Source organism: Myripristis murdjan, chromosome 14, assembly GCF_902150065.1.
Source record: "Myripristis murdjan chromosome 14, fMyrMur1.1, whole genome shotgun sequence".
NCBI lineage: Eukaryota > Metazoa > Chordata > Actinopteri > Holocentriformes > Holocentridae > Myripristis > Myripristis murdjan.
Window position 1 is genome coordinate 10,946,507 of NC_043993.1, and position 15,178 is coordinate 10,961,684.

The following is a 15,178-nucleotide window of genomic DNA, read 5'->3' on the forward strand; positions in this document are numbered from 1 at the left end:
TTTCAGCATCTGGTTTGCAACTTTGACACCTTTTAAAGCACATACTGAGATGTTAATGGGAATAATTTATGTCAGAACAACAAGCTTTCTCAGGCTAACGTTAACCACAAAACTTTTCTGCACAAATTGAAAATTCTCTGGGGTTAAAAAAAAAAAAAAAAAAAAAAAAAAAAAAAAAAAAAAAGAAATCTCACCAAGGAATCCATGGCTCAAAAACGCCATCTTACCTCAGGGTTTTAGAACTACCAACTTTAAGGCCAATGTTATGTGTAAAACAGAGCTCCATCGAATGAAAACCATGAATGTTAGGTGGCATAAAATGCAGCTGATTGCATGGAAATTTCACTGTGCAGCGTCGGCACTTAGCACTTTATTGACTCGCAACATTTCAGAGTATGTATTTTGAATCCATGTGTACATTGGCATACACTTGGGTTCAGTTTCTTTTTCTTCAGCTGTGTTCTTCAGTAACTCTTCGGTCTGTCAAAATACTACTAAATGTCTTTCTTCCTGTCTGTCTCCTTTCTTCCTTCCTTTCTTTCTGTCTTTCTGACTGTCTGTCGGTGTCTCCATCTGTCTCTGTGTCTGTCTCTCTCTCTCTCTCTCTGAGCTCTGGTATTCAGCAGGTGTCTCTCTCTTCTCGTGGTGAAAAAGACAAAGACAGCTGACAGATCAGTCAGAACACGAGCCTCTAATTAAGGGAGCCAGCAATTCATGTCACTCACTAAAGCAAACATTGTCAGTGCTGTATATAAATCTAGGCCTTACCTGCCATTCACACGTTGTAGATTAATAATATATGCTGTACCAATACAGATATGGGTGTTTTTTCAAGTATTTTTTCACTGTCAATCGCACTAGTATTACTGGTGCACGGCCTGCATATCTGCTGTTGGCTATCCTGGGCATTTGCATATCGAATTAAATATGAATCTGAACGGACTCAGGAGCACCTGAGTAGTACAACACGATGTATGAAATGCTGTCACTCTCATTAACAGCACACCACCTCAGGGCTTCATCGGGCATGTTGGGAGCACAGAGCAACACACTCGGTACAGGTCACAGCTTGTTTTATTTTGAATTCAAACCTAGAGAAGGGGACAGGGATGCACACTGATAAATTACACTAGGTATCGCTACATATCAACTAACAACATCACAATATCTCATAAAAGCGTTCTTGACAACAGATCGAAAATTTGAAAATAAAAAAACAAAACAGTTACAGGAATCAAACTCGGCTAAAAACGTAACGAAACGCAGCAGAAAATAAGAGTTTTGGCAAGAGACAGTGATACACATAATTTCTCCCTTCCCATCCTTAGCTTTGTGGGGTTTTCATCAGCTCAGACAAGCTATTACACCCATTTATTATGGAGCTACAAGACTGCCAACAGAAGCCATATGCAAGAACAGTTACATGAAGGAGCAGTCGCTCTTTAACAAAAAAAAAAAAAAAAAAAAAAAAAAAAAAAAAAACAAAAAAACAAAAAGTGTTCGCGTAATGAAAGCTACTACAATGCATGTACACACAAAAAACTAGCCTGAACGCACAGAGCTATGTACACCTTGGGTCACTGGGGCATTTCCGACTCAGAATGTATAGCACAGAACATTGAAAATTGTGATTGTACATGAGCTATCAAACAGCCATGATCAAATACTTCATTCAGTCAACTCAAAATGTCTTGTTGGTGTGGATGTTTTAGGCAAACCTTCCTTACGCACAGCAGTTCCAATCGGGGCTGTAACCCAAACTCCTGCCTCCCTTCCAGTGTGAGAACGTTCCGCAGTTAATTTGCAAAGACAGAATTTGGGCTGGGATAAGAAATGTTTTTGTGTGTGTGTGTGTGTGTGTGTGTGTGTTTGTGTTTAACGGACATTAGTTACGCGCGGCTCGGACAGGAGAGGCGAGAGAGAGCGAGGGCAGGGGGCCAGCGGGGCGTGAATGAATTTACAGTAACTATACACACTCCGGAGAATCTCACAAAGAGAAAGCGTGAAATTCAGCATCGACTCGATCGTGCCTTTGTACAAACAGTTGCCAGTTGATATCAAATACAAAACATCCATACATGACAGTAAAAAATAAATATATCATGACAGTAAATAAATCAGGAAATAGAAGAAGGGAGTCAAACATGGTAACAGGGGAGAGAACATGGGAGCAGACTGGGTGTATTGTGTATGTGTGTGTGTGTGTTTGTGTGTGGACAATAATGACCCCCCTACCCCTTTTGAGAGTGTGAGCACGTAGATGGGCAGACAAGGTCAATCAAAATATGTCCTAGCATGTCTTTGTGTGTTTTATGTCTCCATGCATGTTTGTACTCTATAATATCATACGTATGTAGCTTCTGTGTATACGTATGTGTCTCTTTTGTCTATATTTCAAAATATCCACCTATGTGTGTGCGTGTGTGTGTGTGTGTGTGGGTGTGCGTCTACATCTGCCTGTGTCTGTATTTGTTCATGTCTGCATCTGCATGTATCTGTATATGTTTACATCTCGCCACACCCATGAGCCCATCACAGCCCCGGGGACTCAGTGGCCGTCGCTGCTGGGCGGCTTGGCATCGTGCTGCTGCCCCCCCGCCCCGCCAGGCAGCCAGGGGGAGACAGAGCGCGAGGTGGTCTGCTTGGCCATGCTGTAGTGGCTGATCACTGTGTAGAAACGGCCCCGGGAGTTGGCGTCCTGAGCGGCGTAGTAGGCCTCCAGAGAGGCTGGGATACACCGCTTGTGCTGTAAGGGACACAGAGAGACGCGTTCAGCCCGTTTTATCGATTCATTTATCAGTCATGGTGCCACATGTAGCGCTTTCAAACACGAGTGTGTGTATCATTGTCAAATTAACCGTGACATAACTATATATAATTATAGTAAACAAATGAGACCACAGATGAGATGATTGGTAGTTATCTTCTGCAAGTGGCACTGTTAGTGTTAGTTTTTCCTGGAAGACAAAACCACAGTAGGCCCCAGAAACCATGTCGCTGTTTGTCTGTGATTTTTTAACACTGTTGAGACTTTCAGCTAAAAAAAAAATGTTTAAAAATAGGTCATCTATGGGAGAAATGAATGGGCTTTTCCTAATTCCTTCAAAATAATTTATGACATTTAGACATAGGAAAGAAGAGGAAAAAACGACAACAATAAAAAGAAAAAAAAAAAAACACACACGCACATCCAGAATATCGTGTTTGGGCAAAGGTGTGTGTTCAATGTTATTTCTGAGCCATGGTTTACTTTTTTTCCGCAATTTGAAATTTGACTTTTAAGGATAACTGCAATATTATTCAACAACAAATTATGTGTCCGGGTCTACTAGATGAATCATACTAAAAAGTTATGTTATGGCCTTCGGTTCTAAATGTTTCAACTTTCTGAGAAATCATGTTTTTTCCCTCACCCAGCACTGCTATGGTGAAGACAACTGCACACGTTGCAGTTCAAATCTGAACCAGTTTACATGCAATAATACAACAGAAAGGCGGAGCTTTTGAATTTAATATTAGTTAACTGGTCAAGTTGCTGCATGTAGCACCTTTCAGTTTTCAGATAAAACTGTGGACTAGTGGCTCAAATTTGAGTGTAAAAGTGCCATTCTTGTGCAGCTGGGAAATACAGAACAAGAATTTGAGGTTTATTAATAAAACCCCATGCTGACTTCTGACCCATATTGGTCTCAAGGCATTCTGGCAGTACAAGCCAGAGAGGGGAATACTGTATACATGGCCATAGTCGACAAAAGGTTGACTTAAGATAATATTTTCATATATTTCAGTTTTGCCATTGAAGCCTGTAAAGCAGCTGCGAATGAAACAATAAAACAAATGAATTAACACTTTTCCATGGAGATCTGCAGGTTTTTGTTTACCAGTGTCACACAGTTTACAGAAGAGGACACAGTGACCATATTAATAATGTGAGTATTATTATATGTACGTGCCAATGTATGAGTTCACATCTGTGTGTGTGTGTGTGAGTGTGTGTGTGTGTGTGTGTGTGTGTGAGAGAGAGAGAGAGAGAGAGAGAGAGCTAATAATACTTCTCTGCCAACTGCAGTCAGAGCTCCTGTAGAGGCTGTGTGCCCAAAACTAGATTTATTCCACCTAACACAGTAGATTTGTCCAGAGACACAGACCTCCAAGGTGACCTCTCACAAAGCACTCTGAAAGTTACTAGCCTCATATGAGCGCTGCGCATTGTGAGGAAAGGAAAGGAAAGAAAAGGACAAGAACACAGGCTGTGCAGGTCCCTCTACCGTAGACTCAGCAGCAACACAATGAAGAGATGCATCTGGACAACAGATTGTGTTGGATATGGATGACTGCACAGGCACTTTATGCTTTTATTTACCTTCAGCCATATGGATTAAGAGTCAGTGATCATAATATGGTGATTACTGTTATGTAGGCAGGAGTTATTTATCTAAGTCGATGAGGCAAATCAAAGGCAAAAAGTAAGTGATGCTTACATTTAACTTGCAGATTATCAAAATATATGAGATACAGATAGGGACATTTGAGGATCTCTCTGGTTTCTCTTTGCACGTAGAAAGACCAAATTTACTGGCAATGACAGAATCATTGATATGACCGATGAAATTGCCTGTCCGTATGCCTCATTAACTTGTCCATGTGATATGACCTTAAAAATAAGTAAAAGTAGGACAGGTTATTTCTTTTTTTTTTGTCCTCCAGAGGAGAGTGGGCTGTCCACTCGCCTCAGCATGTTAATTCTTTATTTAGACAGGGGTGGGGGACACAGCAGAAGAGGGACAAAGAAAGGCAGAGAAAGCTTTCAATCCAAAGCCGGTGGACACTCTTTTCACTTGCCTCCGCTTTTTACAGTGGGGTCAGTGGTCAAGGTCCGCACCGCGGGAGCTGGTAGGGATTGGATGTTTTTCACATATACTGGACTGAACTTGGCTGATTTGACTGAGAGACCGTCTTTCTACTCACTGCACCGCCCAGCTTGACTATCTCCAGGTGCAGGACAGGTGGATTGTGAAAGGTACAACCCACAACAATGTGGTCTTTTATTGGAAAAGAATAACTGCCACGCATTTTTTTGACAGAAAAATTGCTACGGGAAGCTGCGGTCGTTGTGCCAGGCACATGGTTCAAGAGGGTTGTACTTGGTCTGTTAATTAATTGTGGGTGTGTGTTTGGGTAGGCCTATAACATGCAATCAGCCAATCAGAGTGCCATCTCCAATACCCTTTAAAAGTCTCTTATATGAAACTTGTAGTCACCTCGTTAAAACAATATGGAGCAGCATCATGCTACACATAGTTGGAACAAACTTCCAGAAGATCTAAGATTTGCTTCTATTAAATGTTCAACCTACTGCTTCCAACAACTGTTTATTCGTTTTATGCTATTTTATATTTATTGCATTCTTTCCTTATGCATAGCAGCCTGAATTTCCTTTGTGTGTGAAATGTGCTATACAAATAAACTTGCTTCACCTTGCGTTGCCTATAAATATAATACAGGCCACTCTTTGGTCATACCTTATAAATGAATCCATCTGGGCAGGCATGGTCGTAGGTGAAGGCTTTATAAACCACCAGGAACACGATGCAGGCTAGGAAGGCCAGAGCCAGGATGATCAGAATGGTCACCTAGAGGGAGGACAAACACTCTGGTCAGTGTGTGTGTGTGCGCACAGTCATAATAAATGGAAAGACAATGCTGACTGAGGTCAATAGCTCCTCAAGGCAAGGTGTTCCTGTTGAGTTAAATGATGTATGACTCAGGTTTTGACATTGTTAAAAGCTACCTTGATTCCACCAACACAGTGCTGCTTGGTTTGGATAAATATAAGACACCAGTGACACAAAAGTATATTTATCAGTGTGGTGCGAGTTCACACTTCACACAAACTAGCTCAGAGCTCAGTTCACTCATTAAAATGAAGCAGTTCACGTTCAGCGTTTGCAATTTTTAATATTCAACTAAGTTCACAGTCCCAGAAATGAACTAGTTCACATTCATTTCTTTCTTTCTTTTTTTTTTTTTTAAAGGAGCTGCTCTGAGTTGTTCTTTTTTCATTATCTGCCATTATCTCCAGCTTCCAATCCCTGCCACTGCCCACTTCCCAAACTAAATTAATTACTGTGTACTACTATATAAGTGCTATGATTTATAGCGGTTTATAGAGGTACTACAGTTCACGTAAAAGCCATGAAAACCCAATGTGAGTATATATGTTTCATGTAGCACAACAACTCTAAACAGATCAGTCTTATCATGGTTTTACTCTTTGTTAATGATTTGTTGTGAGCTTCTTGGGAATTCACTTGTTTAAATGTTTCCAAAGATGTCTCAGCTCAGTGTGTCTTTACAAATTTGATGCCAATGTGGCTGACGTTCTGACTTTTTTTTTTTTTTTCCACTGGAATCTGATTTGTTCACAAAAGTTATTCATATGGACAGGCTTCAGCAGTGCATTGCACTAGCCACACTGCGTGCTGCTTACTGTAAACCCTTGGCCTCGGGTGCCGTAAAACAGTGTGTTAGCTCACATTTATGTTCATTAGTTGCAAACAAATACATTCTGTTCATTGTTCACTAAAAACATGCGCACATTCAGTAAACAAGCTTTTTTTTGTATCACATTCATGCACAACACTGTTTTTCATCAGTTCCCTTGGTTAAAGAATGGTTCAGCTACGGTACATACAAACAAATCTCCTCTCCTTTCCCATTAAAACACAACACTTCCAAACAGAGAGCAGAAAGCACACTGAGGCTACTGCAGACTTGTCTCAATTTGAACAAAATCTTCAAGTAATCCTCCAAGACACCAGCTCCTGTTGTGTAGATGAATAAACTGTCTCCATTTGAATGGGCAATATTTCTATTTTGTTAGAAGAAAAAAAAAGTCCTGTTAAGTGCATTAAAAATACAATTTATTATAATATCATTTGAAAGTGTGTAATCAAGCATTGGAAGACAGCTACTACTATCAACACTAAGCTATACTGAGTACTGCTTGAATGCCAATTGTTTTGTAGGTGTAGGCGTCTTATTTTTCAGTTGCTAAATGTCTTTTTTTTTTTTTTTTTGGAAGGAATGTTGTCAATCAATCAGTAATGTAGCTGGCAACAGATGTACGTTATTCTCAATGCACTCAAGTCTGGAATGGAAATCAATTAGCCTTTACTCCTCTGACTGAATATTTCCAGCTGTTTAGAGGCACAGACAGAAGAAAAAGCTCTTTTTTTTTATATTAAATATGGAGGCGGCAAACAGATCAATAATAAACTGACTCTAACTGCATTTTCTGACACTGCCAGCAGCATGTCTTGTTTAAAGTGCTGCTAATCAAGTCAGTCAGTGGTTGGTCTAAACAAAAATGCATTTAAAAAATGGAATAAAATGGAATGAAAGAAGAACCCAATTTATTCACTTTCCTCTTCTCAGCACGCTCAGACTTGATGTCTAACCAATCAAAGACTAAATTTTACTGAACTGAACTATAATGTTATGGTCAGTTTTCACAAGTAACTATGAAATGTCATCAGGAATTGCATGGCACAGCACTGGTACAGATACAAAGTAGCTCTGCAGTGTAAAAATGCTTAATCATTGCTTAAGGAGGTCTAATCTAACATGCTGGAATACATTTAGTTCTGCAGACTGATGCAAATACAAAGGTCTGTGTCCTCTGTGTAGTTTGAGGTATGAAATATGCATTTCCCTGGCAGGCTAGACGATGTCGTAGTAAAGCAGATTAACATAAAAGAATTCGTTTTCTCCCACTTTCTACTTGACACCCTGGTTGGGTACTACGGAACGAGCATTTAATTAGAATTATGCAAATTAAGTGCAAAGGATAGCTGTGTCTAAGAATGGTATTGTCTGCCAACTTCCAAATGCCTCTTGGGTGTGGGTGCATGCTTGCCTGCATGCATACGTGTGAGTGAGTGTGTTTACGTGCATGCGTGGGGTATGTGCATATGCCAGCAGCTGCATTTGTGTGCATATTTTTGTTTTATTCACAATCCAGAGCTGTGCACTAAAACAGTTTTGTTGCCACAAAACGTCACATTTTTACTCCTTTGACCAAGGCAAAAAAATAAAAAGAGCCTTCCATGGCAGCAGAATATTTCCAATTTTCTGTTTCCATCTCTCGTCAGAGAACAGCATTAAAGCCTTCCCCGATTTACTGCTCTCTATATGATCTGTCACAGCAAGATGTCAGAGCAATTACACATGGTGTGATCATTAGTCTCCATCAGCCTCATGGGGGTGGACACGGAGACGCAGGCTAAGTGACTGTTGACTTGGTGTCAGCTGGGGGACACGACACTGTGTCTTGGTTGCCGCTGACACTCTTGGTAAATTACATCTTGCACATCACAGTGGAATATATTAAAGGATGCATTAGGAGTCACGGCGACTCCCTTTTTGGAGCAGCAATAGACATGGCATGACTTATTAAGACCCACCGTGACCTCCTTTTTGAATAGTGATGTACATGAACCAGCTTATTAAGAGGATTACTGTAAAGCTCCTCATAAAACGGAGCAACCAGCAACTGTTTTGTGCATGTAGAGTCGCAACTTTGCCTCGGTTGGGCAGACACGTTGAAACATGAAATGAGCGGTTAAGACTTGTTGACACGTCTAAATAAAACAGCAGCAGTCGCTTGTGACTTAAGAGATTTGCTCTCTTCCATAACTGAAATGCAAGGATGTTTAAATCTCCATATGCACTTCAGTTACGTGTCAAACTCTGAAACAGTCAGATTTATTACTGAATGAAACTACATCATCATCAGTTATCAGGCAGACAGTAATACAGTAAAATCTATTTCATGGACCTTGACTGGTGCTGAGTTTTAAAGGAGCAACATACATACAGGAAATGGATTAGTGGGATTAACCCTGGCATGCAAAGCACAGCAAGCCTGTATAGGCTCTTCAGTGTATGTAAATGTTTGATATAATATTTGGTGCAGTACTGTCAGCGCTGTCTGATAGCAAAACAAATCACTTTAATGAACAAATCTGCCTATCAGAAATGACTTAAAAATTCAAAGAAAATAAAATGTTCTCTCAGTTGCTTTTACACATATAAAAATATTTCTTATAATTTTAGAATATCTGGTTCCTTAAATTATATTTCAACTGTTGATTTAACACAGCAAATGAGGCAAAAGGTCAAGCCAGAGCAAATCCACCCGCAGTCTAACGCAGCTGATAGCTTCTGACCCACATTTATTGTTGCTATAGCTATAATCGTGCAGTATATAAATCCATTAAATATCTCTCCTGACCTTTCTACATTATTCATAATCTGCCTGAACTCCCCAGTAAACCTTAGGAGGTAAAGGATAACGCTAGCACTCACACAATAAAGACTCCTCATGCACTCCATCTGCCAGTGTCTATTGGCCCGATGTTGTATTTTTCTATGACAAGATAATGCTCTTACTTAGTTATCTGATGACAGATAAACCCAAAGCAAGGTTGTGGTCACACTGACACACACTAGAATAGAATAGAATAGAACAGAATAGAATAGAATAGAATAGAATAATCTTTCCCCATCACTGTTATCCTGCTGTCTGTTTAATACAGTGTGTTTGGCTGTGCCTGTCATTAGCACTCCAGCATATGCCATCCTCAACAGCTATCACCACCACCACAGCCATCATCCTATTTGCTGTCCGCCCCAGATAACACCACTGACAGACATGATGTCTGTTGGCTGCAGGTACAGTGCAGTATCCCAGTGTAATTTGGTGAGGGTACAACATGTCCTCAACAAGGACTGGCGCTATTGATAAAGACTAGATGGACTGGGAGCGCTGGCAGGTGACTCTACTCAGTGGCCTTTAAATATGATCATTTCTCTGAATCTGCCCAGGGCCAGAAGATATGGCATTTTTCTGTCCACATAGTTCAAGGCATTTTGAGTGGAAATGGAAAAATATGACCATTTTACTGAGGTAAATCATAAAGTGGGGCTGTAATGAAGAAGAAAGTCCCATTCCCACTGACTGAAACCCCATACAATCGCACTGTTTGCTCTGCACATCAGACCACACCTAGCACTGCTTATTTAGCTTTCCCAACATCCCAGACACTGAGAACTGCAACAGACCACCAAAGTGGCCGAGGCTTCATGACTCATGGATAATCTGGGAATACAGGAAAAGATCTGAATTTGCTGCAGCAGCATGTTGTGTGTCTTACCTGATTTATTGCTGCTTGAACCTGTTTTCACCATTTCAGTTTTCAGTTTATAATGTTTGGTGTTAAGGAAACTGCCTGCTGTGACATCTGTCTGCGCCATCTTGCTATTATAACATTACGGACCACAAAGGAAACAAGCCTGTTGACTTTACTGTGTTATCCTTGATGGCTTGGACGCATTTTTATTGTGTTTGTCTTATTTTTTATTGTCAAATGAATTAAACTAAACAAAACATTCTGGCTGTTGGGACTTATCCACTCACAGGAAGTGAGAAATGAAAAGCTAAATATGAAGAATCTGCTGAACTGCAGTGAGTGAGCACTTAGTCCTGAGAAAGCTCAACTCACCAACATGTGATCTTTTCTCTCTGTCATCGCTTTGGTATCAAGCATAATACACCAAGCAAGTAAGTAAACATGAGCAAGCTGTGTGCTTCTTACTGATGCCAGGTTAAATTTCTAATTATTAAAGCTGCCAGCATACAAAACTGCCGAAAGTGACTTTAAATATTACATTGATTGGAATATATATTGATTTGATGCAAATACTTGTTAGAAGTGTTGCCAGTCAGTTAAACAGGCTGTTCCAGCCTTTGGCCGCTGTGAAAGACAAACAGTCAAACCAGATTATAAAAGATGCAGCAGCGTTGGTGCTCTGTCTCCTATCTCTTTATGCTCATATCATCTGTGACTGTGGATTAAACATTTCCAGCATCCGACCAATTATGCTTCCCCTCATCTCGCATATCACACGCACTGTGCACACATACAGCCGCCACCTCCTTTTTCTTCGGTGACACTAATTCTTTCTGGAAAATAAGTGATTGATAAGTCTGATTTAGCAAACAACACTGCAAATCCTCTCATTTCTGGCTGCGTGGTTCAGCGCATCATAATTTCAAAGGCAATTTCAAAAGTGGATATGCTTCTTCACAGCCTATTTTACCACCGTTCGACATATGATTTCTCTCTTTTTTTCTCGTTTCGCCATGCTATGTTAGAATGCAACACACACCACCCACTCTCACTGCTGGAACTTGACAGGCCATATGGGGAGCAGACACCTCCTCACATTCACTCTAAGAACAGAGAGAGTGTATGTGTGTGTGTGTAATGTGTATGTGTGTGTGTGTGTGTATGTGTGTGAGATAGAGAGAGAGAAGGAAAGAGACAAGAGACGGAAGGTGGGTGTGGGTCAGGGGAGGGATGTGGGAGAAAAATGATGCTGATAAAAACAGATAACCAAGTGACAGAGAGAGAGAGAGCAAAGTGAGAAAAAAGGAGGAGATGACAGAGACAATAAAGCGCTGAGCGAAAGCCAGGGAGAGACAGAATGATGGAGATCCAGGGGCAGATGGAGAATCTCTTCCTCTCTTGGAGCCAGGTGGCAGAAAGAGAGAGAGAGAGAGAGAGAGAGACAGGCCGACAGGCAGGCAGACAGAGAGCTAACACAATGGGAGATCAGATGATGCATCAATCAATAGACCACTGAAGGAAGCATAAACAACTATTTTTCACTCATCTTCCTATTACCCTGCTGACACCCTCTCAATACCGCCACAAACGGAACTCAATTCCGTCCTTTTTTCACGGATTATTTTCTGCTCCCTTGTAATGGTGAATTTGGCACAGCACAAAAGGAGATTTACTGTCCTCTTGTGCTGCACTAGTCAGATATGTCGAGCCCCTTAATGTATTAAAAAGGGTTATTAATACAAAATGAGAAGAGGTTTATATCAAACACTTTTTATCTTGGATGTAATAATCTCATATCCCTTAAGGACAGTTTGCTGATGTTTAGGGATTAATGAGTTTGGTGCGAGGGTGGGCACGTGTGTAGAGAAACGAAAAAGAAGCAAGAAGATGAAAGATCCCGGCAAAAGCCAGTGTGTGTCCATCAAATCGCCATGCGTCCTGCCGAAGCATCTTTGACTGAGACATTAAGCCCTTGCTCATTGTGTGTGAATCGAGCATCAGCTTAACACATAATCAATGTAAATGTAATAAAATCATAAGATTATATTACATTTACATTTCCTCTTAAGGCATATTTTTTTTTTTTTTTGATGATTTGAAATTAATTGCCTGACAGGCTTGTTGCTGGACCATAGGGACACCATCTAGCTGTTTAGTTTGCTCTAAAACATGGCCAAACACAAGTATTTTAATGTGCTGTTGTTGTTATTAGGCTTACATTGAAGTATTATTGCTGTTGAGTTTTGGAGGATTGGATTAATCTGTAGCGACTCTTTATTTTATTTCATTGGGTTATAAGCCTTCACTGTGCTTTTCTTGCTATTTTGTGCATGGATTACCCCATTTTTCACTTTGTGAGGTAAAACTGAATGGCTCTGAAATTAGCCAATGTGTGGACCGTGGCTTAATGACCACGGACAAAAGCAGACCCTGAGGCTGGGCCAGTTGGGATCTACTGGGCTAGAGGTTGGAAATGCCATCCGATAACTAAAAGGTCACAGGTTTGGTCCCTACGGAAAAAATGTGGTTCCACCAAAAGCCATTAAGCACCTACCGACTCAGTCATTGTAAGTATAAATGTGCAACTTACGAATAAGGGCATTAGCTAAATGCTTAAAAATATAAATGGAATATTGTTTCATCCCTTTAAGGCTGTTTGCTGATCGTTTGAAAATGATGACCAAAGCAGTTTGGATAAATACGCAGTGGCCTTGGGACAAGACAGCAGATTGCAGTCCCATGGAAGGAGAGAGAGATGCATTTTTAAACATTCACAGATTCCTGATAAGTTAGTTGCGAGGTCAGTGGTACTCTTCAACAGATACGTTTTTGTGTTTGCTTTCCTGAATTAATATTGCTAGCAGGAGGAGAAACAACAGAACAATTTTTGCTGTATTTGAGGAGAAAACCGTTTCTTCATTAGTTTTCCAGGTGTTGCATGTGTGGCGTCTTTCCCCCAAAAGAATCCCAGAGCAAAGTTCACTTTTGTTTTTATAGTCACTGGAAAAAATACAACTCTCAAAGCGGAGACCCTTTAGGGAGCCAGGGCTCTCGCTGCGAGCCTTCCTCACTGCAGAGTATCTCAGACAGGGCAGAGGGATGCCAAGGAGATGTGCTGGGGGAATGGGTCTCTGAGGGACTGACTATCCGGTTGAGGTAAGCACAGTTTCAGTACTGTGGCAACTAAGTACAAACACTGAGATGCTGAGACGCATTGCATCTCAAATGGAAACAAAAACAGCTTAAGTGACGAAAGTCCAACCTGAGAAAGCATTTGCGTGCTATTTCTCTGATCTTGGATAGTCCTGTTGAGATTTATGTACACACCTCTCTCTCAAAGCTAAAAAAAAAAAAAAAAAAAAAGGATTGTGTGCTTTAGCCTAGTCATGTCAGCAAGCTTTTTTTTTTTTTTTTTTTTTTACATCTCCACCACAACAAGAGAACATGAACACAGGCTTAGCAGATACTTACACAGTACCCATCCTGCTTTTCTGCATATGTGGGGGGGAGTTATGTGATTCAACAGTAAGCCTTTCCATAACACCAAGGTCATTTGGGTGTAAAACAAAACAAAACCAGTCAATTTACTAAACCCTTTCATGTAGGCAAAAACTTTTAGCGTGGGCAAAAAACAATAAAATAACCCTTGACTGTTATTGTCTTGCATCTATTTAAGATTTTGAACACTGAAAATGTTTTAGCATCCACTAATGTCCTAACTAGATATCCATGTTTCCAACTCCAGGACGTGTCATTGGATGACAGCAGTGATTACAATCTTGGTTTGCAGTATTTGCAGTGTGGAACAGAGATGTTCATATTAATAATAAATGAAAATCTATTTGGATGTGAGTTATAAAACAACAGGGCAACAACAGCAGAATGAGTAACAGATATCGCTGCGTCCCTGGGAAATGCATGAGTCATTTGTGTATCACTGGGTGTATGGAGTTACTGAGTTCTGTAAAGTAAATCTGACACCTGTACTCCCAAGACTAGTGTGTATGAAAATGTAGTAGCACTTGGAGAAAAGCATTTATCACCAACAATATACACAGAGGGAACTCAAACCAGTGATAAAAACCAACTCCAATCTCTAATCTTTCATGCACAGTGAAAAAATACAATCCATGTGTTCTTGCACCTAAATGTGTTTTGACTGCTCTGTGAGACATTCGTGGTTCATTCTGTGCATAAAAGGCCAGGAAGTGAGAGGCTGAATTTTGTGTTGGGCCAGGCCAAATTGGCCATTTGGCTGATCTGCAGGAACAAAGTGAGGACTTTGGGTCCTGCAGCTTGTGTGGCGGAGCTCAAAGAGGGATGATCTCTGCATGAATTGGAGAGGAGTACATGTGTTTTTCTCTCAGGAATGATGTTGTCCGGGGGCGTGAGCTTTTCAAGTCAGAGATTCAAGTCAAATCATGATTCTCTGTTGGAAACTGCATTTGGAAATGATTTTTCTTTTCTTTTTGATTCAGCTCAATAAACCCTACAGTAACGGAACAATAGACAACAGAAATACCTAGAGTTAAACATTAGATAGACAGACAGACTGACAGACAGATAGGTAGGTAGATTACGTTATTGATCCTCAGAAGGGGAAACGGGGGTGGGGCTTATCAACTAACTTGCTGCATGATAGCGGCTCACTGGCAGATTTCTGAGTGTGCTAGAACCCATCCTGTCAGCTCCGGCCAGCCTCCAGCGCCTGGCAAGCCGTCCTCAGTGCTTCAGCTGCAGCATGTTAGCCAGTAGCATGCTAGCCACCAGTATGCTAGCTACCAGCCCCAGCAGACTGTGACCCCAGTGCCTATACTGCAGCAGTCCCCTGAACTTCAGAAGGCCCCCATTAGCATGCATCGCTGCTGTTTCAGCCCCTGTTCCCCAAGCCCGTGTTATGCTTCAGTCCCATTTCAGAGCCCGTGTAGCTGCAGTCCCAATTCCAGTTCCCCAAGACCGAGTAGCAGATCCAGTCCATGTCTTCA

General features: G+C 40.9%; 1 protein-coding gene across 1 annotated transcript in view; it reads right to left on the reverse strand.

Moving 5' to 3' along the window:
• Positions 1-1,056: 1,056 nt before the first annotated feature.
• The window catches only part of nsg2 (neuronal vesicle trafficking associated 2), a 40,357-nt gene continuing 26,235 nt past the window's right edge, over positions 1,057-15,178 (reverse strand). The window contains exons 4-5 of the mRNA XM_030069707.1: positions 5,523-5,633; positions 1,057-2,746 (exon numbers count right to left, since the gene is read on the reverse strand). Of these exons, the coding sequence (XP_029925567.1) occupies positions 2,549-2,746; positions 5,523-5,633 (309 nt within the window). The 3' untranslated portion in view covers positions 1,057-2,548. The remainder of the gene's footprint in view (positions 2,747-5,522; positions 5,634-15,178) is intronic.